The sequence below is a fragment of the Dicentrarchus labrax genome, unplaced genomic scaffold (assembly GCF_905237075.1).
Source record: "Dicentrarchus labrax unplaced genomic scaffold, dlabrax2021, whole genome shotgun sequence".
NCBI classification, from domain to species: Eukaryota; Metazoa; Chordata; class Actinopteri; family Moronidae; genus Dicentrarchus; species Dicentrarchus labrax.
The window spans coordinates 11,078,062-11,104,427 of NW_026136709.1; the positions used below are offsets into that span (position 1 = coordinate 11,078,062).

At 40.8% G+C, this 26,366-nt stretch overlaps 1 protein-coding gene across 1 annotated transcript in view; it reads left to right on the forward strand.

The window, feature by feature from the left end:
• Window positions 1-26,366, forward strand: part of cntnap2a (contactin associated protein 2a) — a 314,052-nt gene that overhangs the window by 130,811 nt on the left and 156,875 nt on the right. The window contains exons 2-3 of the mRNA XM_051410449.1: window positions 7,681-7,791; window positions 22,814-23,007. Of these exons, the coding sequence (XP_051266409.1) occupies window positions 7,681-7,791; window positions 22,814-23,007 (305 nt within the window). The remainder of the gene's footprint in view (window positions 1-7,680; window positions 7,792-22,813; window positions 23,008-26,366) is intronic.

Sequence of the window (26,366 nt, forward strand, 5' to 3'; positions counted from 1 at the left end):
ACATGTGTTTACTTCACAATTTTTGCTTTAAAAGGCAGACACTGGCAAATGTTACTGTGGGAATAACCATCTGTAATGCCAATTATTGAGGCCTTTTCTATGCTGCGGAACATCTGTTAATTTGTGTCCTATACCTCTTTGTGAAGCCCACTAGGGACCTGCTGTCGTGCAATTCCAGGTGTACAGGACAACACGCATATGTAACTGCTTGCTAATTAGCGAAGGGCCATTGCCCGGTTTTTAAACTCTTTCTCTGTGACCCTAAAATGATAAGCAACTTCTGTAAGTTTTTGAAAGCAATGTATGGAATCAGAGTTTCTTAAATTTTCCAGGTTTGACAACTGTGCATAGAACTAAATAATACTACAAGTCAGATGAACCAGACAGGACCGGTCATTTAGTGCATTGAGAATGTTCATAGATTTCCTGTGACAGTCAGAGGATTTGAGTTTTCTGATGCTTTTGGTTACACTAATAACAGCAGCAGAAATAAATATTTTTTTGGTTAATGGTCTGTTGACAACATCATTTGTATAGGCTGTCAAGAATACAGTCCTAGATTTCCAACAGTAATCAACACTGAGTGCGCCTAAATGCAAGAGCATGTCCTCCTGAAGAATAAAACCTCTCCTAGACTGAAGGGCTGATCATCAGACAGAAATAACTGAGGTGGACTATATTGAGTTTATAAATATTACAGAAGAAATGAGGTCACTGCATGAAGCTTTTATGGCAGGAAACACAATTTAGTTAAAGACTACCTCTCAATCTGCTCTAGATGGCCTTCGTCAAATTGAAACTTGAATGTGGGCAAAAATTGGAAAGCAGGCCCAGGCTGCTCCCAGCCACACCAGAGACCAAAGCGTTCACAGACGGAGACTCTCACACTCACTGGCAGTTTGGAGAGTCAGACTGCATCTCCATGCAGCTGTTGGCACTTTTGACAGCTTCCACTGTGTTCATGACTTGAGTCCAGAAAAAGCCCCCAAGTCCCCAACCTTCAGCATTCACTGTTGTTGAGAGGAAGGACTTGACAGCATCATACCAAAACTCCACACACAATGGTTTCACAGTCATTAAATACAGATTTTTGTGTTGTCGGCTCAACAGTCTGGCAAAGAACACTGAATGTACTACACTGGCTGACTGACTTACTGACCCCAATGTTAAAACATGCATACAAAGGGTGAGACTAGTAGACTAAAAAGTCCACACATTTTTTCATTTTTCTAATCGGGTGATTTTCAAAATATGCATTTTTGTACCTAGCACTTTAAGATACTTTCCTGAATGGACAATGCGGCAGGTAGGATTCATTAAATGAGTTTGGACCTGGCTGCTTTCTATGTTTTTAGGCAACATTCTGAATGCCAGAACTTTTTGGGCTGCAATGGCTGTGATTTTATGCCAGCTGATCTTTAGGATGTCATGATTTTCACCCTGAATGCATTACGCTCTATTTGTATCCAACTCCCTGTAGCTCCAAAGATGTGGCACCAATGTAAAGCTGCGAACAAGCTGGCCAAACTCTGTCTATCTATGGCTCTGCTCCCAAATGGTGGCAGCCGGCTGACACTTCTTGTGGTTGCTTTTTTTCGCCCCACATCCTAGTTATTTACCTAGCTGGAAATGTCACTAAGAAGGCTTTGGTAGGCAGCCATTTTCCTTTGCTATCACCGTCTGTCTTCTTTCTTTTTTTCGTTTTCTTTTTTTCATCTTGTCTATCTCTCTCTCCCAGCCTCCCTCACTGCTCCTACATGTTTCTCCTCTCTTATCATACCATCATGCGTAAAACTATCTGTCTCTCGCTCTCTGGGGAATAGGCTGACATTTGCACTTGGATATTGTAGTAATTTGCTTGCCCTAAAGTACCTCAACATACAGAACCCTACTTTGCACTTGAGACATGGGCAAATATCAGCAGATACCATCTAACACTTGATTCCTGAGCGTATGACCATGTGGTCTGCATTCATGAATGTGTTCTACCATTTTTCACACACCATGTGCTAGTTGCATGTGACACTGAGCAAGCATACACTAGGTGTGATGTTTGTCATGTTGCAAATGCATGTGTGCATGTGGCTCTTCATTTTATTACTTAATTCATATATTTTAAAATTATTTTTTTACTTTATATTACAGTGTGTGGTGCAGCAGATGGCATTGTGATATACTGTATCAGTGAATTATTGATGGTTATGATCCTAGATTTGTTTCAGAGATTAATTAGTAACAAGGATAAGCACAGAGGCTGCCCACAGTATACCTGTATACCCCTGTACTGCTATTTAATCATCACAAAGCCATAAATCACTTAGGTGTATTACTATTGTGGGTGAAGGTACTTTCCTTGAAGATGCTTAAGAATGGGAAAACAGACAATGTCAGATTTATTGCTAGTAATTTCAAAGCCATAGCCTAACCCAAATTCCGCTTTAAAAGCCCAGACATTTAGTAGGGTACTGGGGTTTGCTGATACAGATATAGTTCTAGCATTGCAGTTTCTATTTTTTGCAAGTTTACAGATATATATTTGTTGGAAATAACCAAATCAGATATTATAGATAAGTTAATGACATTCTCCACACTTAAGATTACTGTTCACTATTTGTTCTCATAAAATTAACTGATAATTGTTTTCAATCAAATGTGAAACATAGGTCTAGAAATACACACAATGGAGATAAACATTTGCTGGTTTTACACACGTATTGAAGAAATGCAGCCCATTATATAGAGTAGAGTACCAAAGCCACAAAAGAGGCCATGTTGTTCATGTCACAATATGTTGACTTCACTGCAACATTAACCAACCTTTCCCTTTTTACTGCTGGGTCCTTGGTTCTTTGTTTTTCTCGCATTATCATGACCAGATCTGCATTCCTATTAATACAGATTCAAAATGAAAAACCTTTAGTAAATATTGTGTGGATCTTAACGCACTTATAATTCAGCATATATTGTGCGTGACCTTTTAGTACATAATACAAAATGTCTACTCTTTGTTAGTGTGTTAAGTTGCTGTCACTTCTCACTTGTCTGTTAAAGCTAGACTCAAGGTTTACATTTAAAAACCAAATAAGTAAAATAGGACAGTGCAATGGACTCTGGGTGCACTCTATTTATACATTGTTACACGGTACAGCTCAGTACTGAAGCAGTCAACAGCTGAGGTTTTGAAGTAATTCAGTTTCATTGTGGGAAAATAACTGTGATCCTGCCCACGTCTTTGAGTAATGTAACAAATCTGAATTATAATGGGCTATTGTACATCAAAGCAATCCAGCTGCAATCCTGTTTTTATATAGCTGTATATCGTATAGCTTCTAACTACAGACATAGTTTGGAAGGTTTTCATATGAAAATGAAACATTGCATCTGAATTTAACCAAAACCAAACCGAAGCTTAACGGCCTAAAATCAACTTATATTCATGTGTCATCCATTATTATGCAAACATATTGTAGCTCTGTTTGCCACTGGTCCACACATGAATTCAGGCAGCATGCTAAATATCAAACTGGGTGTCAAATTGATTGCCCTCTGGGTATAATGTGCACAATAGAGCCCAGCGAACATATCATTTAAATATTGAATATGCTATACAATGCACATGGTAAGGGTCAGAGATGCCTTCATGTGTGTTCATATTAAGAAACTAAAACAGCACAACCAACAGTAACAACAGCATGTAGAATAAACAGGCTCAGACAGAGGCGCAAGGAGGATGACAATGCTGCGCAGTGAGTACTTGATGCACATGTACTGTGGCAAAATCAATGCAAGCTGCATGAGAGCAAAATATTTTAAATCTAATCAGTCTTTTTGTAAACAAATCCAGTAATATGGTAACACTGCCTCAGGAGGGATTGCCATTATCACAATTAGAGACTGTTAAACCCTAGTATCAAGAGGTTTATGTGATAATAGCTGGGTGTATTCAGGTTTCTGATTTTACAGGCAAAACATATTTTCACCCAAGCATGTTTTCACACATAATCCAGTCAGTGATATGCTGCATTATTGTTATCATTATTTTCAAAAGCATTTATATTTTGAACGGGCGCATTAGCCGGTTGATTACAGGTATCATTTTTTTATTATCCGATCACTAAAGTCCTTTCACGTAGCGTTTTTCCCCCATCCCAGAGTTAAGAGGGCTCTGAGGAAATAACTTAAGGCACTGAAGAAATGCTCTATATTTTTCTCCACACCTCCATTCCTTTAAAAACCCCTCTCTTCATTGACTCCCTTCTCCCATTCCATTCATTCCTTCCCTCCCAGCCCTTATTCTATGCAGTTGTATGTCTTTACGTGTGTGTGTGGGTGTATGTGACCGACAAAGCATGTTCATGTGCAGATGGAAGAAGTAATTGAGAAACCTATATAGAGACTCTCGAGACTGAAGCTGCAGGAAAGGCACTGTGTGCGTGTGTGTGTGTGTGTGTGTGTGTGTGTGTGTGTGTGTGTGTGTGTGTGAATAAATAAGATGCCTGTATATGACTGCATCAGTCCAAGTGTTTGTGTCTCTGTGGACCAGTGCTGCAAGAATAATTTCTGAGACACTTGAGCATGACCCAAAGATTTCTCTTAATTTCATGACCAGATGCTGCTGCATGAGAGGTGCACTTACGGCACGGTTGCAAAAAGAGATAAGCAAGAACACATTACACTAGGTGTGCTGGCATGAGTCACATCCAATGACATCTGCTCGTCTTAGTCCTTTTTAAAAGCATTGCACTCCCTTGCATGGCATAGAAACAGTTAGAATAGAGAAGAGAGCCAGGCTGCTTTCTCCCATAAGAAGCACATGTGCCTTCCTGTTAGGAGCCACAGACCAAGTGGGTGCAAGCATCATTTCTGATAAAATTAGACTGCCTATCCGCATTTCTTTGCATACTCCCCTCTAATGTATATCATTGCTCATTTCTGGTGGAGAGCCAACTACCTAATGCTTCCTAGTGGATTTTACTACAGCGCTAGTTCAAGGTCAGTGTGCCAGAGACCTCATTACTTTTTGTGTGTGTTTATAAAGGAGAGTATGCGTGTCAGTGCATGCATCTCCTGTCAAAACAGGCAGTGACGTAACATATGGACCTCACTTACATGCCAGGAGGGAGGCTACAGACCATTTCCCTTTTCCATACACAAACACACATACACAGACACTCATACATTATCAGGCTTTGGTGATGTTATTCTTTTCTCTGCAAGCCCACCTGTGATACAAGGTAATATGTCTAATAAGCCAAAAGCCCAAGCATGGCTTTGACTTTCACCCACAGTGTACTGCAGACACACGTAGATACTGTGCACACATGCACAGAAGAACAAACTATTTTCTTTCTTCTAAATCTCATACACACTCAAACACACACACACACACACACACACACACACACACACACACACACACACACACACACACACACATACACACTTACACGGCGAGGCATGACAGAGAGCTATTGACTGCCTCTACCTGGCCTGACAGACCATTCACAATTTCTCTCTGCGTGAAACCTAATGTACTGAAAGAGTGTGCTTGTGTTTGTGCCTATGAGTGAGTGAAAGGGGCGAATTGAGAGAGAGGAAGGGAAATGACTTTATGACTGTGTGTGTGTGTGTCAGGAATATATATTTGTGTATTTGTCCAAGGTGATTTTTGCTTCCTTTGCGTGTCTCGTACTACCACTGTAGTTGCTTTCTTGGATTTCTTTTTGGAGTGCTATAAACTTGTGAGTTTATATTGAGGTCAGCTTGAACTGGGAAGCACTACAGTGCTGGTCTACCTCATGTCACTGGGTCCAGAGTTCATCCTGAACAGATGGAGATGTCTATCTGGACTCACGTATGCATGATTACATTCAGGGTTATGTGCTGTGGAATTGGCCATTGTAAAGCTGTCACGTTTTCTCTTTTTTAAAGGAATGAATGATTTGCACAAATTAGCACCTTTAAACCTTCATTATACAACCAACATTTAACATTCTAGCATTAAATTGAGGTAACCATGAATGTACTACAGGAGTTGAAGAAGAAAACAGGACAGCACAGACAGTGTTACACAGAAGAAAAAACAGTGTGCAGCACCTTGATAACAAAACCAGAGTCACATTTGTGCTTATATCACACATGACTACAGTATACACACAAGTGTATACCCCAAACTGCCCCAGAAATCAGTAAAAACACAATTTAGGGCTTTGGTTTGCACAATTTACCTAAAATCTGTCTCCACAAAAAAATGGAATTTCACTTGTTCAGTAGTTGGTTACTGTGTGACTCAAGGCAAAGCAAGGCTAATTTATTTGTATTGCACCTTTCAACAACAAGGCAATCCAAAGGGTTTTGCATAAGACATAAAAAACATTAAGACAAGATATAAAAGAAACACAAGGTAATTCAAAATGTAAAAAGGTTTTAAACAAAGTAAAATAGAGGAAACAATTACATTGCAGTTACAGTACAGTGCAATATATTAAATTTAACTGATTTAAAAGAACTGATCATTTTCTGGGGGTTTGTTCCAGACATGTGATGCATATAAATTGAATCCTTGCTCGGTTGGTCACCTGGTAGAGTTGGCATCCCATGTACGAAGGCAGAGTCCTTGCTGCAGCGCCAAGGGTTTGAGTCTGACCTGTGTGGCCCTGTGCTGCATGTCATCCCCTCTCTTTCTTTTCTCTTTCCTGTTCATCTTCTTCTCTGGACTCTAGCAACAGTAAACATGACTTTCCCAGACAGTCTGAGAGGTCTGGACAGTTGATTTATAAACCAACAGTATAATTTTAAAGTAATTTATTTTTACAGGAAGCCAGTGCAAAGATCTGAGAATTGGAATGACGTATTCTCCTGGTCTTGGTGACAACTTTATCAGCATCCTTCTGAATCAGCTGCAGCTATCTGATACTTTACAGAAAGAGACCTGTGAAGATAGCATTACAGTAGATGAGCCTACTGAAGATAAATGCATGGACTGCAAAGAGTCCTTTCATTCTTGATGTACTGTGACGGCGATAGTAGAGTGGTGATTTTGTAATTGCTCGTATGTGTATGTTAACATTTAGGTCCAGGACTACACAAGGTTTCTGGTCTGGTTTGTGTTCTTTAACGTTAGTGACTTAATTATGCATTTGCATGGTCAAGGTCAGGTTGCTTGTTATGGTGGATATTTTGCAGTGCACTCTTGTCACTGAACTCAACAATGTTTTGAATGCACCTGGGGTTGAAGTCTGACTGACCTGACTTGGTTCTTGATCCGCAAACAACTTCCCTCCACCTCCAGCTATGCCTGTGTTCCCTCTCTTGTGAGCATGTCTGCTTTAGACAATGCACTTGCAGTGAAACCATGTGAAAAAAACCAGACTTCAGATTTTTACACTAAGAGTACTTGAATTGAGTGAAGGAGATCTTATCCTAGAAGTAATTTATTTAACATTTAATTAACAGTGTTGTAATTTCAAATTCCTGAGAACTACTTCAACTACTTCATGAACATATTATCTAATGTAAAATATACTAATGTCACAATTTTCTGTTTTACTCCCCTCCTTCTTCTTTCTTTCCAACTATATGTCCCATTTTCCCTCTCTTCTACTTTCTACTTTCTCTTCTCCTGTACTGTCTTTCCTATTTCTCTCTCCTTGTGTCTTCATTTTCTTTCTCTCTCCACAGAGAAGTGCGATGAGGCTCTAGCATCCCCTCTGGCCCACACAGCCTTCACCAGCTCGTCCGTCTTCTCCAATGGATATGCACCCGGATATGCCAAGCTCAACAGGAGAGGAGGTAGACACACACATGCACAAACATAAACAGAAAAACCTGCTGCTGTGCATGCACTCTCGCATGCATGATTGCTTATACATAGAGGGATGTACACACACACACACACACACACACACACACACACACACACACACACACACACACACACACACACACACACACACACACACACGCTGTAGACAGAGGAGAAAGTAAACCTCTAATTCAGGTATATGTTGATACATCCTTATGAAAGATTTTCCAGATGACACACAGAGGTAAATGTCCAAGCCTTCACAGAGTGGCACGCTTCATAGAGCTTCACAGCTGCTCTCACCCTCCTCCTCCTCCTCGTCCTCCTCCTCCTCCTCCTCCTCCACTCTTTCTGTCTCTCTGTCTGTTTCCTTTTACTTCTTCTCTATATTTCTCCCTTCCCCCTTTCTCTCCCTCCCACAGCCCAGTCATTATCTTAGTGACTCAGACTGGAGCTCATTTCCACATCAGTCCACAGCAGAGAGAGATAGGGCCACACAATTACACCCCTCTATGTTTATACAATTAATAATTCATACTTTTCCATCTAATATACCCACACTACAGCTGAGGCAACAGAGCTCAGAGCTGGCAAATAAAGGCAAGGTAATCTGGTGTGTTTAATCAAACCAATAGAATAATTGCTGAGAGAGGACAGGACTGCCCCTCCTTTAACAATGACACCCACCAACAAGAGAAAAAGAAGTTAGAGAAGAAGGAAAGACCAACTTGTCACCAGCAGTGATAATGGATGAGTGTAAATATACGGATTGTGCATTCTTTCCCAACATGCTTTCTTTTAATCAATCTCCTCAGGCACGGAGGTCCTTGGGGAACATGTAATGGTTAAAGAATAGAAATCCAGTTCCTCAGGGATTGTTGTTGTACAGAAAAGCTACAGTGACACATAGATAGAGTGGTAAATGCATTTACACAAGGTCTAAATAAGTAATTTAGTCTGGCATCTTATTTTTCCTCTATTAGGGATTATTTTCATGGAATAAGCACATCTGAGTAAGGCATAGCAATCCACTGATGCGTAGATGGTGTCTGGTAGTCGTAGTATGGTGATGTTTAAAATCAGTTCGGACTAAAAAATGTGAAATGTTATGACCCCAAGGCAGATTTGTTCACTTCTAAAAACAAATTACAAGATTAATTTCCCAGACTAAATGACTTGTTGAGGTAGCTAACCTCTAAATTCTAAAAATACAATGGTTAAACCCTTTGGCTTGAATATATTCATATACGTTGTACTGCCTCAGTACTGTTTAGCAGTGAACAATCTTACCGCCAAAAAATAACTACTCAGCTCTCTCTCTTTTTCACTACCTGCCAGTTCTGACTTATAATTAGGACCCCAACGTGTTCTGCTGAGACCTAGTTCTCACACATCTCCAATTTTAAACGATCCAAAGTATCCATTATATGACAGTCAGGACCACCACTGTAATAAACAACAAATTGGCAAACTCCATCAGATGTTGACTTAATGTTAACTGTCCAAAAAAGGACACATACTGAGACAAATATCAAAGTAGCGGGGGTAAAATGAGGGAAACGGATGTAAAGTTTCATGTCATCCTCTAGGTCTTGATGTGTCCTCTAGAAAATGACACTGTGCTCGGATGATGAGGTCATCACCTCGTTTGCATACAGCATATGACAAGGGTGGAATATAAAATTAGAGGAGAAAAAGAAAGGCAAATAAGTTTTGAAAGAAGAGACAATTAGTTTCCTTGCTTCTTAAGAAAAGGTTCTGTACGAGGATTAGATTTTGTGTCATAAACTCAACTTCTCTTTTCTTAAAACCAAATCTCATTTTATGTGCTGTAAATGAAGATGCTGCGTTGTAGTAAAAAACACACACACACAATCCCATACAAGTACAAGCATTCAAACAAACAAGCATAAAAAGTATACATATTCCACACAGTTTTCAGTAACAGTGAAACATTTGTAGACACACAACAAACACTGAATGAGGAAACCTGCGAACAGCCAATCAAGCTTGCATGTGACATATACATACATACTTGCTCATTATACATAAAAAAAAACAAAATCATCAGCAGCAGCATAGAACAGCTCACACGCATACATTTACACACATTCACAAAAACACAGGATAACAACCATACTAAAAGGAGGGGTCCCTCTAAGCAGCTGCATTTGGCAGCCACATGTGCCGTCAGTGGCATGAGTTTGCACTCAATCTACTCTGATCTCCCAGCACTATGGAACAGGGGAGGCACAAAATCAATGGGACACACCACTCATATTAAGCTTGTGTTGTGGATGCTGACAGTTATTAGAGTTTTAGGCTACAGGCATGTGTGTGTTAGGGATTGTGCATCCGTACATATATCCATTTCTGGTTGCACGCTCCTGTTTGTGTGTGTGTGTGTGTGTGTGTGTGTGTGTGTGTGTGTGTGTGTGTGTGTGTGTGTGTGTGTGTGTGTGTGTGTGTGTGTGTGTGTGAAAGAGAGAGGTGAAATGATGCCATAATGATTTTCCAGCAGTTAGCTGTCTACTGTATGCCAGCCAGTCACTATGCCCATGGTACCCACCCTGCTTGTTCAAGTGACTGCTGTCAGACACGAACACTGTGTTCTCCATTGATGTATGTTTTTAAATGTGAGTGTGTGGATTTATTATGAGTAACTGTAGGTGTATGTTTGTGTGCCTGCGTGTATAAATGCATAAACAAGAATAAGCTTGGGCATGTTGCTTTATTTATGTGTTCATTTGTAAGAGGGAGCTCCCTAAATGCCCTGTGTCTGGCTCCTGAAACCTAAACACATCCTTTACCAACAGACTCATCATCATAATGCTAAATGCCTTTTGTCTTTGTTTGGAAAACAATATCACTCACAAGCTGTTACTGTATGCAACTGTATTGTCAGTTGCTGTCGTCTATCATCACGTTTGCTGTATAAGCTAGATTTTTATTTCCATTATTGTTTTTGTGGTAGTATAAATCAAGTAGGGACAGTTTCTGCCTCTGGGTTTTAAAGACAGAACAGACTGATAAAGACTCTGACACTTTATTTGTCTCTATGACCCATTTTCTCTTTTACCCTCCCTCTCTCCAGCTGTTAATATCTCATTCTCACCATCCTTCTCAATCAAGCCATTTCCCCCTTGTTTGTCCAACATTTCTTATTTTTTCACATTCCCTCCCTCCGCCTGTTCCATCTCTTCCTTTCTTCTTCCCCCCTTTCCTCAACCTCCTTTCAACCATTCCCTGACCTTTGCTCATCCTTTTCTCTCTCCCTTTCTCTCTTATGGTTTTACGACCCTTCCTGTAGTCTTCCTCAAATTCTACATTCCCCCTCCCCCTCACTGTCTCCCGTTGGTGCTGGTTCATGCATGAGACCCTGCTCACGTCCAAAGTGTGACAGAGGGAAAGATGAGCCCACTCCCTTGCAGCCAAAACCCTTTGGTCTATTTGGAGGGTGGAAGAGTTAGAGAGAGAGTTAGGGACCGACAGAAAGAGACGAGATGACAGTTAATAAAATGTAGAGAAGGATCTTTTTGTCACATCTCAAACTCAGAGTTTCTCAACCAATTAGGACCATTAGGTTTGAGGCTTAGGGATTAGGGAGACAGCTTAACAAAAAAATGGCCACAATGAATGCTGCAGAGGCCAAAATATCTCACTTTTAGTCGCTAGTATGCATCAAGCTCCAAAAAACTGGACAAAAACACTTCCTATGATCAATGCCAGCCCCAGACAGTTATCAGCAAGCGGGCACAGGATTTTCTAAGGTGGGTGCTCCTTTTTACATTGGATGTTTCTTTTTGCTAGTGTATTATCACATTTTAATTTATCCAGAACAAGGAGTTGTCCCTTCACTGAGAATCAGAATTGCGTATTCAGCCAAAGCCCAGCCATTGTACAACCCCATTATAACACACACATATGCCAATATATCACAAGACCGATAAACAAAATGATGAAAATATGGACCACTATTAAATTGCCTATCAATCTCTACCTGCACTGCACTGTGGGTCTAAAGCGATATGAGGAGTTAGCTATCCTGGCAAGATCCCACAGAAAAGACAGCAAGAACAAATATGGAATCACAGATTTTTTATCTACATATACCTTCAGTGTGATGAAAATGGTACAGACTTTTGGTAACCGGGCTATCTTGCTATGTGGCAGGGAGAAACCTTGTTAATGGGGTTGGAGAAGTCCTCTGTGATTTGGACACTGATGGTGGTTCTTAGATCCTGAAGTAGATTCTAGTGTGGGTGGTGCAGATGGGGTTTTGAGCCATTTCTTCATGTGTATAGTCCATTTTGTGACACACTAAAGCCACAGGAGGGTGAGTCTACCTGATACCAGCCTGGCAATATTATCAGTGAGGTCAATCATTTTCTTAGGCTTGGCAAAGCTCCTCCAGAGGACATTCTACAAGTATTGTCAAAGGCTGAGTAATACTTCCTTTGAAAAGTAAATTGACTTTTTCAGGTAGAAGTGGTGGAATGCCCCTTTAAGAACAGATTGTAAAAATATGCCATATTCAAATTGACACGACATGCTTCTCCGCTCAGGTCATGGGAATTTTTGCACTTAAAAACAGGGTCATGTGCCAGAAAAGGTTTGACGATCTCTGCTTTAACTTTTAGCAAAAGAATGACAAGCCCCAAACAGGTTTTCAATAGTCACATAGCAACCACATGAGCTGTGATCTGCACCTCACACACGGCTGTGTTCAGTGCTGCCAGTTGAAGACAGATGCCCTGTGGATACAGGTTAAAATAGAAGAGGAATGGAGAATGTGACGACAAAAGAGAGAGGAGGGGATGTGAAGAAGTGGAGAGAGGAGGCAAGGGAGGAATGGAAGACATGGAGGTGGTAAAAGAAAGGTTCTTGGAAGAGTGAGAACATACAAAAGGGAACATAGAGCTAAAAATTTAGCGAGGGGCAAGTAAAGTGATAAGTGGTGAGCCGTGCTTGCGATATGAGACAAAATTTTGCAAATGGATCATAGCGTTGGTTCAGGCAGGCTCAGCTCTCAGTTACAGCTATATCATATGATCACAGCTAGTCATAAACATACATCAGCTGATGGATCAGCTGATCCTCTAAGCTTCCTATTGGAAACCATACACAGTCAGCTGACAGCTCACCTGATTCCCTCAAGCATCCAATTGGCAAACATCATTCATGATGCCTTATTTAAGCTGCTTTAGCCTGCCTGCCTATCTCTTTTTGCCACCCACCTCCACCCCAGCTCCTCCTTTTTATGTTGTTTCTAATTAATCAATGTCATTTTCTGATTGCCATTGATGCTTGCTCTGTTCTGTACCCTGGGGGGTCTCTGCTGCCGCTCTCCTTGTCTTAAACTTTTCCATGAATGCACATGGAAGGGCAGGGAGGTGTGCTCTCCCTGCCTTAAGGTTTTCCACGTAGGCACGTGGAAGGACGAGAAGGTCCCAGAACAGAGCCATACCGGCAAATGTAATATTCCGCTTTGGAATAACATATTTTGACAAAAGTGGTCCTGACTGAAATACTGAAATTCGGCTTCAGATTTTACAGAGGGATGTCTAGTTTTGTGTAATCACAAAAAAAAAAATTCTCAAATTTCCATGTGCATTTTATTACCTCTGCCACCATGGAAACTGCACTTGATAATGGGTAATTTTGACGTAGCTTTCATTCATAGAAAACTTGTCAAAAAGTGATTTAGGCTTTGGACAGAGCAATGAATACCTTCTGGTTTTTAAGAAAGTGATTTTGTGTGTGTGTGTGTGTGTGTGTGTGTGTGTGCGCGTGCGTGAATATGCATCTAGGCATGCGTGCATGTGAGCATGCATGTGTGCCCATGTTGCTGCGCAGTGCAGACGTGGCCAAGCATGAGATTGGACCGCTAATCGCAAACACGTGGCCACTGATCTTTATATTCCATTTTCTTTTCTCCTCCTCTCTCTCTGCTTATCCCTCTTCCTCTGTGTTTCTCTCTGCTCCACTCTGCCTCATCTCCACCCTCCATCACATCCTTGTCTCCCCTTTCTCCCGCTCCCATCTCATTTTCCCTCCATACACTTTCTATTTTCTACAGTAACATTCTCAATCCCACACTCCATTTTCTCAGCCTGTCCCCTTTCTTTCTTCCCAGACCTCATTATCTATTTTTTCTTCTCTCACATTCTCACCCTGATACATACTTTTCAAAGTTTTTCCAAAGTTTTAAGAAGTTGCACTGTATCCCTCCTCATTCAAACGCAGGATGTCACAGTACTGCAATACAACTGTGCTCTGACTTGCTGCACAATTAACCAGATTCTCCCTCCCTTTTTTTGCATTGCTTTTTGCTCTCCGTCATCTGGCAAAGTTGTTTGATGTCTCTAGCCATTGCAGTCATCCATCGATAATGGCAGTCCGCTCCTAATTAAATTACTCTGTCTCCATCCGCTCCCTTTGCTCCATGACAGAAAGATGAAGTACTAGCAGAGGGCTAACCAGCTGTTTTCTCTCTGCTTCCTTTTTCCGGCGGCCTAGCATCTTAATTAATTAAGATCTTATACTTTCTGTTAATGTGGTTTTGTATGAAAAGCGGCATTTTTGATAAACACACTCCAATACATTCTCTCGGGTGCTGGAAGCCACAAACATAATGGCACACACGGAGCCACAAAAGTGTTTTAACCCGCATGCGCAGAAACTAATTCTGTTACGCGCTCGCCTACACACTCTCCCACACTGAGAGTGAGACAGGGGAGTGATGTTCTCTTGTTTGATGCTCTGCTTTGCCACGGTCACTTTTGTTTGTGTGTCATGCTTGTCAGCGGCTGCTCGTCACTTGTCCAAAATCACACAGTGTCTCCATTTCTCACTCTCAAATATCGTGTTTTATAAATCTTTATCTTCTTTTTGTACTCTGTCAGTCACTTTCACCTGTTCGATCCCTCTTTTGTTCCTTCTCTGCACTATATTGCTCACTTGCTCCTTCTGTTTTTCTCCACTCTTCACTCTGCTCCTCCCGTTTCTTCATTTTCTACCATTAGTACTGTAAAAGCCATTTACCCAGTCAGGCAGTTGAATTAAACTACATACTTCCCATTTCCCTGCTGGGCTGTAAAAGTTAAAAACATCTTTGTCATCATCACACATGCACAGATATTCACACTCCAGTTCACATTTTAACTTTCTGTGGATTATGCACACAGTATTGTACATACTGTGTGTATACATACAGTACTGTATGTATGTTTTCATGTTTATTCCCCAGGGCCAGCTCTAGCCATTTTAGGTGCCCTAGGTGAGAATAGGATATGGATTTATTGCTACTACTGGCTAGCTACTACTAGCATTACATGTATTGCTACTCAGCTGGCTAGCTAGTGTGTCGTTCATTCATTTTGTCCAAAAGAACAAATCTTTTGGGTGAACAAACTGTACTGAAACACATCCTGAAACGATCCACTCTCAGTCAGTTCAGTTGAGCTAGTCAGCTGCAAGCGAACGTGCAGGGATACTGACTCACTCAGATGGATCCATACTCACTGAACGTACTACACACAGTGAATGTGTCGTGAGCCGTCAGTGATAGACAGTTCAAGCCTGCCCCTCTTCCTCTCCTTCATGTCCTGACGTCCCAAATTAGAAAGTAGTACAAAATATTTCCTTTAATAATTAGGTGTCGTCGAAGATATACGTGCTGTACATAATAGGGTAGAACTTTGTTAGGCAGCTTTTCTGTGCACGCACACAATGTTACTGTTTTGAAAAGAGGACAGCTGTAAGTACACACCCACTAAACAGAGCATGTGCGCAATATGAAACAACATGTGGCTGAGCCATGTGGCTGTCAAAGCTGTGGTCAAGCACTGAACGACTCGGTGAACAAATATTTTAAACAAATCTTTTTAATGAATAATTTTTAGTGATTCAGTACACTGAAAAGAACTGCCATACCCATCACTATGGCTAGCTCCTACAAATAACACGTCTTCCACCACTTGACTGGGCTTTATTTTCCTTCTCCTCTTTTCTATGTTTTTCATCTTTGCACAACTGAAGGCTTGGAGGTGCGATGTGTGTGATGTGCATAAAAATGGTAAACCATCCCCCACTTTCAGTGCGCACGGTTTGTGCAGACCAGATGAAAAACTGTGAGGAACAAGGGTGCAAAGTGTATTTCTTCTTTCTGTAATTGTTCATTTGTTACATCAAGGTAGAAAATTAAGAAGGGTGCCCACTGGCGAAATTTTTATTTTTCCTTTGAGGGAGACCAGTGCCCAGCAGAAAGTGGCGCTGTAGGCGACCACCTACGTCGCCGATGCCTTTAACTGTGGTAGGAGTGATGGAATGAACCCTGTGACTTGTCCAATTAGGTGAGCTCTGATCATCTGTATCTCTAATAAAAACAACAGTGGAGGGAGTCAACTTGACAGCATAACAAAGAGATGAACACAGCAGAGAAAAGATAGCGGTGAGACTTGCTGAGACAGTGCAACACTGTTTGTTTTAAGTTCAAAGTAACCAAAGGAAGCCTTCATATCATTGCTTGTGGTCTGGACTAATGACATAGTTGAGGGTTTCTCAGACTAGACTCTTTAAATTGAAATGTGTGAGATGTGATACAAGAAAAATATCCACATAGATTGCATTAGTTGACAGTTTCAAAAGACAGCCATTTTTGGGAATGGTTCCCAGAGGGCATATCCATGTTTGATTTTCTCTCCATTATGTTCCCCTGCCTTTCCTAAGTCAGCACATTGCTAGTGGTACATCTATCTATGCCCCCCACATTCCCAAGATGAATTTTTGTGGCTTTTACTGTATGTTCATTGTTATTGGTTTTTGTGAAAAATGGGCAATAACTAGCTTTATATGGCCACTTTGTTTTCAGCCTACAGATACTGCTTTTAGGCCACTAAAAACCTAAACAATTGATACAAAAAAAAAACTGTTTCTCACCTCTGTGTGTTTGTGTGTGAGAATATTTGTGGTTATAATCAATACTGATATCAGTAGGATTCCAACTGTGTTACCACTGCTACATTGCTGGGTTATCTGTGTCATCACAGATAGCTCAAACCTTGTTTTGCAAGCTTGGAGAAACTCCAGCCATGTTTTTCAGCCTCTGTTGGCTCCTTTTATCTCAGAAGGAGCTTCTCTGTGTGAATTCCATTTGGCCAGTACAGACCTATGAAGGGCATCGCACAGGGACAGTTTCACTTGGGTAGCTTTCAGGTAACAGATTCATCTGATTTCTAACATGCTGGGTTTTTTTTTATAAAAATGCCTGCATCAGTGTTCTCACAGGAATTGGTCCAGAATCAAATGCATTATAAGGATATACTGTAGAGTGGCCATACGGGATAGGGGTGATCCCTACAGACAGAACTTTAAGCCATTACAGAATGGGCTGATAAATGGTTACGGTATATTATCGATACCAGTGAATTTCCCTGGTGTAAAAAAATCTGATTGGATTTTTTGCCATTTTTAAATTCATTAAAGGATGTTCGATCAGTCTGACTGCGGCTATTATTAATGAATCTGTTATTTTGTGTCGATCCACTAATTGTTTAGTCACTAAAAGCCAAAGGCTCTTTAGCTTGCTTTTGTTGCTGACCAACAGTCCAAAAGTTTTCAATTTATAATTATAACAATTATATAAAACAGGAGAATGCACCAAATACACAAATTACGGAGGCTGAACTGGAAAATATTTGGTGTTTTTAGTTGATTAAAGACTGAAGTTGATTTATTTAGCACAATTCATACACATCAGCAATTCAGTTCTTTACAAATGAGCAGATAAAAGATGAGGAAGAAAAGAAAGAGAACAGTGTTTTAAGTCTAAATTTGAATCTGACTACAGTTGGAGCATTTTTCATACAATCAGGAAGTTGGTTCCATACTTTTAAGACTTATATCAGCTTGAATGGAGACAGATCTAGGTGGCAGTGCTCCTCCAGCTTTAGCTTGTTTTGCGTCCAATGCTTTATTCTCTCTGTCCTCCTCTTGGATTTTACTTATCCTCCATCCTTTGTCCTTAGATGTATGGCCTGATCTTTTTCTCTGTTTTCCTTTCTCCTTTCCTTCATCTCTTCCTTAGAGGTGGTTTCTTTGACCTTCTCTGCTCTCCCTGTTCTCTCCCCTATCCTCCCCCTGCTCCCCCTCTCCTCCCCAAACATCTGTGTGTGTGACAGGTGAGAGAACAGCGACATTCCCCCGATGTTCCACCCCTCCCCCTTCTCCTCCCATTTTTTCCACCTTACACTGGTGCTCCTGTTCGCTCACTCTCGCTCTCTCATCTTCCATTCCCCCACCGCCAGCCTCCTCCTCCATCTCCACTTTATTCTGTCAACCTCTTCTCGCTTCTTCCCTTTCTCCCTCCGGCTTTCACCTTTCCCTGCAACTCTGTTCTTTTTTTTAATATATCACTCTTCACCCCCCTCCTAACCTCTGTCAGGCTGTCCCTCCTCCCCTCTCACCTCTCATCTGTTCTTCTTTTTCCAGCCCTCTCCCTTCCTCTCCAATCTATGACAGCAGTTGCCCATCTCACTTCTCTGGTCCCTTCTATTTTTTTTTTTTTGCTCCCACACATCCTTTATTCTTGTCCCTTGTTCCTCCCCTGACCTCTAACATCAAGCTCTTTAGCCCACAGCTCTCTTCTCTCATCGCTTTTTTTAGTCCGTTTTTCCCAAATGCTTGCCATCACTTGCACAATCTTTTGAACCTTTACGTCTCTATGGACTTTTCAATCTATCTGTCTCTCTCTCATTCCCATCTGTTACTTTTGGTAACCCTGTAACCCTAACATGCCTTCTGCTCCATCCGTCCTCTTCAACCCCTTTTCCCTTACCATCACCCTGTCCTTTCATTCACCCCTTTAAACCATGTTCAGACCGATGGAAGCACTTTTTCAAAAATGCAGTCTCCTCATTGATTTTAATGTGCAGTTGGGCTTGGCAAAGAGAGGCACAGTTGTCTGTCAAAAAAGCTAAACATTGCAGCTCAGCTTTTGATTCAACACAATGCAGCATCATCTAACAGTACACTGCGCTGGACAATCAAATAATACTTTGTATTGTAAAAGCAGTAATTCTGATGTTCAGTTTTGGATTGTTGAGAGGGAGGATCAAATTATTTCCGACACAATATCTGTCCAGAGTCCAGAACATTTTCACTGGTGGTGTTATAAGCTGCTGTGAATTTGATAGTTCCTCAAACTCATGGATGTATGGAGGTACTCAAACTGGACTTGACTGGCCTGGATCATATGTCATTTTCTCACCATCTCAGCAACACATCAATACTGTAACAGTTTGTTTATTAGGAAACAAGGAGGAAGACCCAGATGCAGACTCACAGCCAGAACAGGTTCAGTAAAAGGAACTACTGGAAATAATGGCAGACGAACAGGCTAACAGGTAAAGCCAGCAGGTTTAAACAGATGTGGCATGTAATCAACAGGATGGTTCAGCTGAAAATGCAGTTACAGATTGAAGATAATAATGGATAATCTGACAGAGAGCCAGTGTTAGTGGGCACATAATATAGAGAGAGTGTAGCTGATCAGGAATGAGAGACAAGCGTGCAGGTGGTTGTAGTACTCAGGTGACTGGGACTGGCCAGACAGTCAGAGGGCATCTGATATACGGCTGGTGAATGGAAGATCTGGAAAGTTCCTAAGAAGTGCAGGGGCCCTGTGACTGAGGTATCAGGGATACAAAATGTGTGCTCATGACACATACTACTGCAGTTTCTTGCATTTCTTTAGCCATTTGCAGTCAAATATTCACTTTGAATGCCTGCCTAACATCACACCAATTGTAGGAGTGTGGGCACCGTAGCAGTGGCACTGCAGGGCAGAGAATATTGGAGGTTTGAAATTCAGTTCCCACCAACCAGTAACGACCGTTTAAGTGGCCTTGAACAATGTGGGAAAATTTACCAACAGCTCGCTTTGTGTTTCTCAGTGTCCAATAGAGAATTGTATTTGCACTTAAGCAGTGTAAATGTGAAACAGAGGGTTGGATGAAGAGCATTTTGAAGGAACACGATTTCATATGCGGTATCTGAAAGTCTCAAATAGTTATCCGTCAAAAGATGTAACAGTACAAATGTAGAGGAATATGCCATATTATGACAACGTACGTTGAATGGGTATGTCAGTAGAGTTTTTGGATATATACAGAAATAGAGCCTCTGCTTTCAGATTGAATCCCTTAGTAGCATGATCGTCTATACAATGTGCAATCACTATGTGTGCAGTAATAGCCCCATACATTGCACATATATTCTAACCATTCCTCTTTCACTTTCCTCTATTGACCTAAACTCTACCCATAACTTTTCCAATCTTTGCTCTCTCTTCCATGTCATTTAAACCCACCTGCATTCTAACTCTGTTGATGGTGTCCCCTTTCCAGTGTTGAATGGGTTCTGTTTATCTCCCAGGTTTCTCATCCTTTTGCCTCTTCTCTGTTCCTTCTCCCCTCTTCACTTTTGGCCTCATCTATCACCTTCTTTACCATAACTACATTGCTCCCTTTCTGTCTTTTTTTTTCAACCCATCCGCATTCTATCTCATCTCTGGCCTCCCCAGTATCAGAGCCATAAAATCCCCTCATCACTCCCTCCTCTCCTCACCTCATCCATCTCTCTTATTCTCCCTCATTTCCATTTTTCTGCCTCCTCCCTTCTTTTGTCAAACCCTCAACACACACCTTCTCGTCATTCCTTCCGACACCCCATCCTCCGATCTTGTTTGTAGCGTCACACTGCCTTGGTCATTGTCCGCTCAGCTTGGTTTCTTAATCTTTATTTTCTACTGTCTGTTTACTTATCACAATCACCTGCCCCTCCCAAACCCAATTCCTCCCCCTCTCCTCCTTTTGATAGTGTTTTATCCCCCCAAGGGAATGGCTTTGCTGCAACGGGTTTTTGAGGTATTGACGTTTCCACTGATATGGGCCTGGTATCTGTCAAGGCCGGGGCTGGAGTGTAATGGCTCTGTAATTGGATAAGATATGGGATTTTTGTCGTGGGGGGGATACATCACAAACTGCCTCACCCTCTATTTTATTATTTGACTATCATCTCTCATGCCTCTTCCACCATGCTTGGTGCTCTTCTCCGACTCTCTCGTACCTTGTCGATACTCTCTCTCCCTTTCTCTAACTTTGTCCCCATGTTTCTGTTTTCTCTTTCTCCCTGTCATTTTTAAATCGGTCACTCCCCTTCACTTGTGCCTTTAGCCCGTCACTTTCTTATCTGTATTTCTGTCCTTTAGAAAAAAATCCATCACAGAGAATCAAAGGAGACGGCCGTGACATGGCCAGTTCGCAGTCCATCCACCACCCACTCTTCCCGATAATCATTTCACAGTTGCATTCTGTCACAGGCTCGGATGTTTGCTGCAAATGATACATCTTGGCTTGGTTTGTGTGTGTGTGTGTGTGTGTGTGTGTGAATGCAAATGTGTCTCCACATGTGTTTTATGCACTCTCATTTGCATTTTTTCTTTTGTTTCTCACGCTGGTTACTCTGTTCTCACAGTAGCCTACATACAATGTTGGCATCACGCCTCTGTTTTCTTCTCGTACATTTTAATGGCAGCAGAAATCAGGTCAGTGGGATCCTGTCCAGCATTTTACTTTCCTTTCTGTCTAGCAGGTGCCTTGCTCTTTTGTTTCTACATCATTTAACCCGAGGCTCATTTAACCTGCAAGGTCCATGGGAGTTTGGCCCTGCCTCAGGTAGACACCTGGAGGTGTGAAGAGGGTAACTTTTGGAGGACACATGAGCGTTTGTCTGGAAATGAAGGCAGAGTCATGAGCTTTCAGGCTGGCACAAGGACGCCGACTGCCACTGAGTGGATTATGAGACAAACACAGTCATCTATTCCAACAGTCGACACTGTAGCCATGGGAAAATAGCACTGAAATGCTCTCCTTTGATGCTTTCACAGATAGTCATTTTCTTCAAAGCAATATTTCACCTTGGTGGAATGTTTTCCAACTTTAGTGCACCTACCCTGTAAAGGAGATCATAAACCTTTAACCTGAGAGCTGTGATTTTGTTGCCAACCTTCTGGACACTATGCAAAAAGTTAAAGAGGAGTTCAAGTAATTTACACTACATAGATGTGTGCACTGAAAACGAAATATCACGTTAATCTCCACTCAAGGATGCACATATTGAACCAGAGCTTAGCTCGAAATGAATGGAGATAACCTCATGTAACTGTCAGTATGAAGTGGATTGAATTTGTGCTTTACAGTATCTCAATTATCACTTATTTACATATCTAAGGAATGTGTCAGTTCTTATTGATAAATAGATATGATCAGTAATGTTGTGCTCATATTCTAATCATGGTTTCATTCTTGGTCAGTTTTATCTTTCAGCTGAAACTGTCTGTACTTATGTGGATGCCAGTCGGCTTCCCAGCATTTATAAAATGTCATATTATGTCTTCAGTACCAATATTAAAAAGGAATCTGTCCTTAAAATGCCATACATACTAATGCCATTACTCTAGAAGTTGAGATGTCTTCTGTGTTGGGGAGCTAAGAATTGATACTGAAGAAGAGTGTACTCGTCATTCTTGTGAAATATCTTTGTAGTCAGCAGGCTCTAGCCCTGTATGCAAAGCTCTTAATATAACATCATGTCTCCCACACTACTCCAGTGCCTGTCTTGGAGCAAAATGTCTGCTATCTGCTGGACACTGGCCATTAATAATAGGATTGAATATAACTCCACATTCCTTTTGTAAAATGTCATTATGGTGGTACCATGCTGCCTCTCTGCTTGTCTTGGAGAGCACCAACTCAGCCTGTATGAGCAAACAGGCAGTCTTTGCTAATAATAAATACTGAAGAAAAAAGCTTAATTCCTACTATTTATTGCTTTTTAATTATTTATTCCTTGGCCAGGCCATTTTACTTTAGATTGTTAAATGGATATACGAAATTTGAAGACAACCTTTGACTTTTCACTCATTATAAAATGTCCCTTACTCTGCAGGTGCTGGTGGATGGTCACCTCTGGACAGTGACCATTACCAGTGGCTACAGTTGGATCTGGGTTCCAGAAAACAGGTGAGCGCCATAGCAACGCAGGGTCGCTACAGCAGCTCTGATTGGACAACGCGGTACCGTCTCCTCTACAGCGACACAGGAAGGAACTGGAAACCATACCACCAAGACGGCAACATTTGGGTGAGTGAACATGAAATGTGTGCGTGTGTGTGTGTGTTGGTTGGTGTGTAGGTGTATGTGTGTCTGCATACAAAAACAAACAGCCATGGGCACAGGCTATCAGATAGGGAGCAATAACATCAAAGACTGAGATCTAGTTGGCTTGCTTTTATATTCCCATTGGGTGATAATTGTAGATCCAAAGCTATTTACACGCATTCTTCTATTTTTTATGTCCCATGTTAATTATTTATCTGCGTAAAATTGAATGTATGACTCAAAATGTACATGTTAAAAGGACTGAACCGAATGGAAGTATTTTATGATATAGAGGAGGACACTACACAAAATACATAATGTGTTCTTGTCATTATTATTAAATGTGACAGCTTCCTTTTCACCTTCACATAACCCAGAGCAGAAAATTTCTGTGGGAGGAAAACTCTGAGTGCTACAGTGGTGGTGCACATAAATATTCATCAATTAATTAGCTCAGTCTTTACTAAATGTAACATCTCAACCACATACCTTATTCAAGCACTGATGGGTTCTAGATGGAAAACACATGGTAAGAACAACATGTGCAAATGAGCCATTAGCACTTTATTGCTTGATTTTGTACGGATGTGATCTCAATCTGGCTATATCTGTCTACATCCCTTATTCCAAACCAATAGACCTCTGTGACCGGACTGTTAGCAAGTACCTGAGTGGAGCATCTGACAATCCATGATCATTAGCTAATAGGGTAATGGCCCACACTATTCACTGTTGCTGAATGTTGAAGGGATACAGGTGATAACAGATGGGCTTTCAGCTAGAGGAAGGGAGAGGAGAAGAATAGCCTTGTCATGAATAACATTGATACACCAAGCAAGTCAGCAGAAATGTAAAACCTAAAGTAATGGGGAGGGGCTGTTTATCTTCACTGGTGGAGTCAGTGTTTTTTTTTTCTGCTAGACCAGTGATCTGAATGCGAGATGACAATACCAGGAGGAGGAGGAGACTCCTGTGCTAGGAGGATCCTGTAGAAAGACTTATGAATTGCTGAGACCTGAGGGATCCTCACGGGTCTCCTGTGAAGGCCATCAGGTCTATGTACCATACTTTATTAGTCAGGGGCAATAAAAATTAGTTACCATCAATATGATATCAATGTATCATATTTAGCAAAAAGGCTGAAAGAAGCAAACAAGATATACAAAACCAGAAAATACAACATCAAGGACATACTATTATAGAAGTAAACCTAGTAAAAGTCATTAGAGAAGAGACAATGAATACATACACTATATGCAAAATACTTGTTGACCCCTGTTTAAATGCATATCAGAATGTTACAAAATACAAAAATCCAATACGGCAAAATGTATTTTTCCAAAACTGTAAATAAACAAATAAATCAAAGAATAAAAGTCAAGCAGTTACACATCTTCTGTGCAAAAACAAAGATGTACTTTACTTCTAATCCAGCTGATCTACTCCAAATGAGAGATTCAAGGCTGGTTAGTTTTCGGCTGCTATATTTTGTCAGTTGTAGATCTATTCACTTCTAATTCTTTGTGGTTTTTTGTGTTGATCAGTGCAGGAAAAAGGGTTTGCTGCTTTTTAAAGCTACAGATGAAACATTTTACTCTTTGCTTAGATTAAATAACATTACTTCAGCCTATTGGTTGTCGAACAAAACTAATTTTCCTGGTGAAATACAGAGTTTCAGTGCATTTTAATTTTGAGTTACTTTTCCAATAAAATATTGTTGTGTTTCTTGCTGCTATGTTTGTTTGTTTTACCAAGTTAAATAAGAATAACTCAGTTCTTACACTGCCAACCAATTTTTAGTTCTCACAATTTTCTCTTCCTTTCTGACCTCCTTTCTCAAAATAATCTTTAACATTGTAATCTGCAACTGCACAGCTAGATACCACTAAATCCTTCAAGGACAAGTGTGACCGATGACAGATGTAATTTAGGGCAGAACTTTAATGTAGTATGTCCTTAAAAGTCTATTCCTGAAAGGTGAAAAAAAAAGGGGCCTGGCCATGTCCACTCTTTAAAAGATATAGAACCTCCATAAAGATTCATGTGCACCATCACACATTAAGGTGTAACTACACCCTTCAGTTCTGCTAGAGAACTCCCACTTAAAGCAGAGACTGGGGAAGGTGGGCCACACTCCTCTGATTAGAGGGCATTAACACTGTGTTTTTATATATTATTATGACGTAGGGTCACCCTAAAACGGTCAACTCTATCTAAGCATTTGTCTTAAAACGTACAATGTGATTTAAAACGGCAGAGGGCATGTTGAGCCAATTTTAACCCACGAAATGCAACAAAATACGAGTTTCATAAATTTAGTAATAATGTCAATTTTAATACCAGCACTGATGTGTTTCATCACAGCATAGTCATATAATTCAGTTTACAGCTCTAGGGTGGAGTACCTCTTTAAGTAGGAGAAAACATGACGTGTGAAGTAAAAAGCCACAACTAAAAGCTCTCATAATTTGTACAGTATTGAGGTTTTTTTTGCATGTATGCATTTTTGTTTGTGGGCTTTGCATTTATCCCCAAATAGCTCCATGATTATTCTCTCTTTCAGTACTATTAGGACCGTTTGCAGTGACAAATATGGATCTTTTACAGTTGAAAGTAAATTAAGTCGTTGTTTTTGTGTGCTGCATCATAATTGTTTGCCGATTATTATTTATTCAGAAGTGTTTTCCTTCTGCCATTAAGCCTGATTCATTGCCTCTAATATTCTTGCGAATACTCCAAAACACATTCATCTCTTGGATGTTTTTGTAACTATAGCCGACTTTTTTTTTTTTCAGTTTTGCCTAGATGTATGACATATATATTGCTTTTTAATTTATCGCCAGTGTAATTCAAAATATTGTCCATGTAAACAAATGCAGAGCCAATAATTTTAGGCTGGGCATATACCATCAATAATCCCCAGCGCAGAAACAAGCAAAACTGGAGCCATTTGTTTCTCTCTGTCTCTTGTCTTATTTAGAAAAGGCTTTAGGACACACACATGCTTCTACTCCTACAAAAGCTAAAGATGTGCCTTTGCACAAGTCTAGACCTTTTTTGTGAATGTGTGTGCGTTCCTTTGTGTGTAAGTGGTGATAATATTGGAGCTATCAGTGCTATTGATCAAAGGGACAGGTGGGGATGGTAGGGCGCTTAAGCCAACTTAATGTTTCACACATACACATACACACCGCTACCATCAGACCCTGTTTCAGCCCATTCAATCACTTTCTGCTCAGTCCCATTCACCACTGGATGAGGTTCACACAGCCATCTCCAGAGAGAAAACCACCTGTCCAGCAGCCTTATGCATGAAGGATCTATTGAGGAACATTTCACCA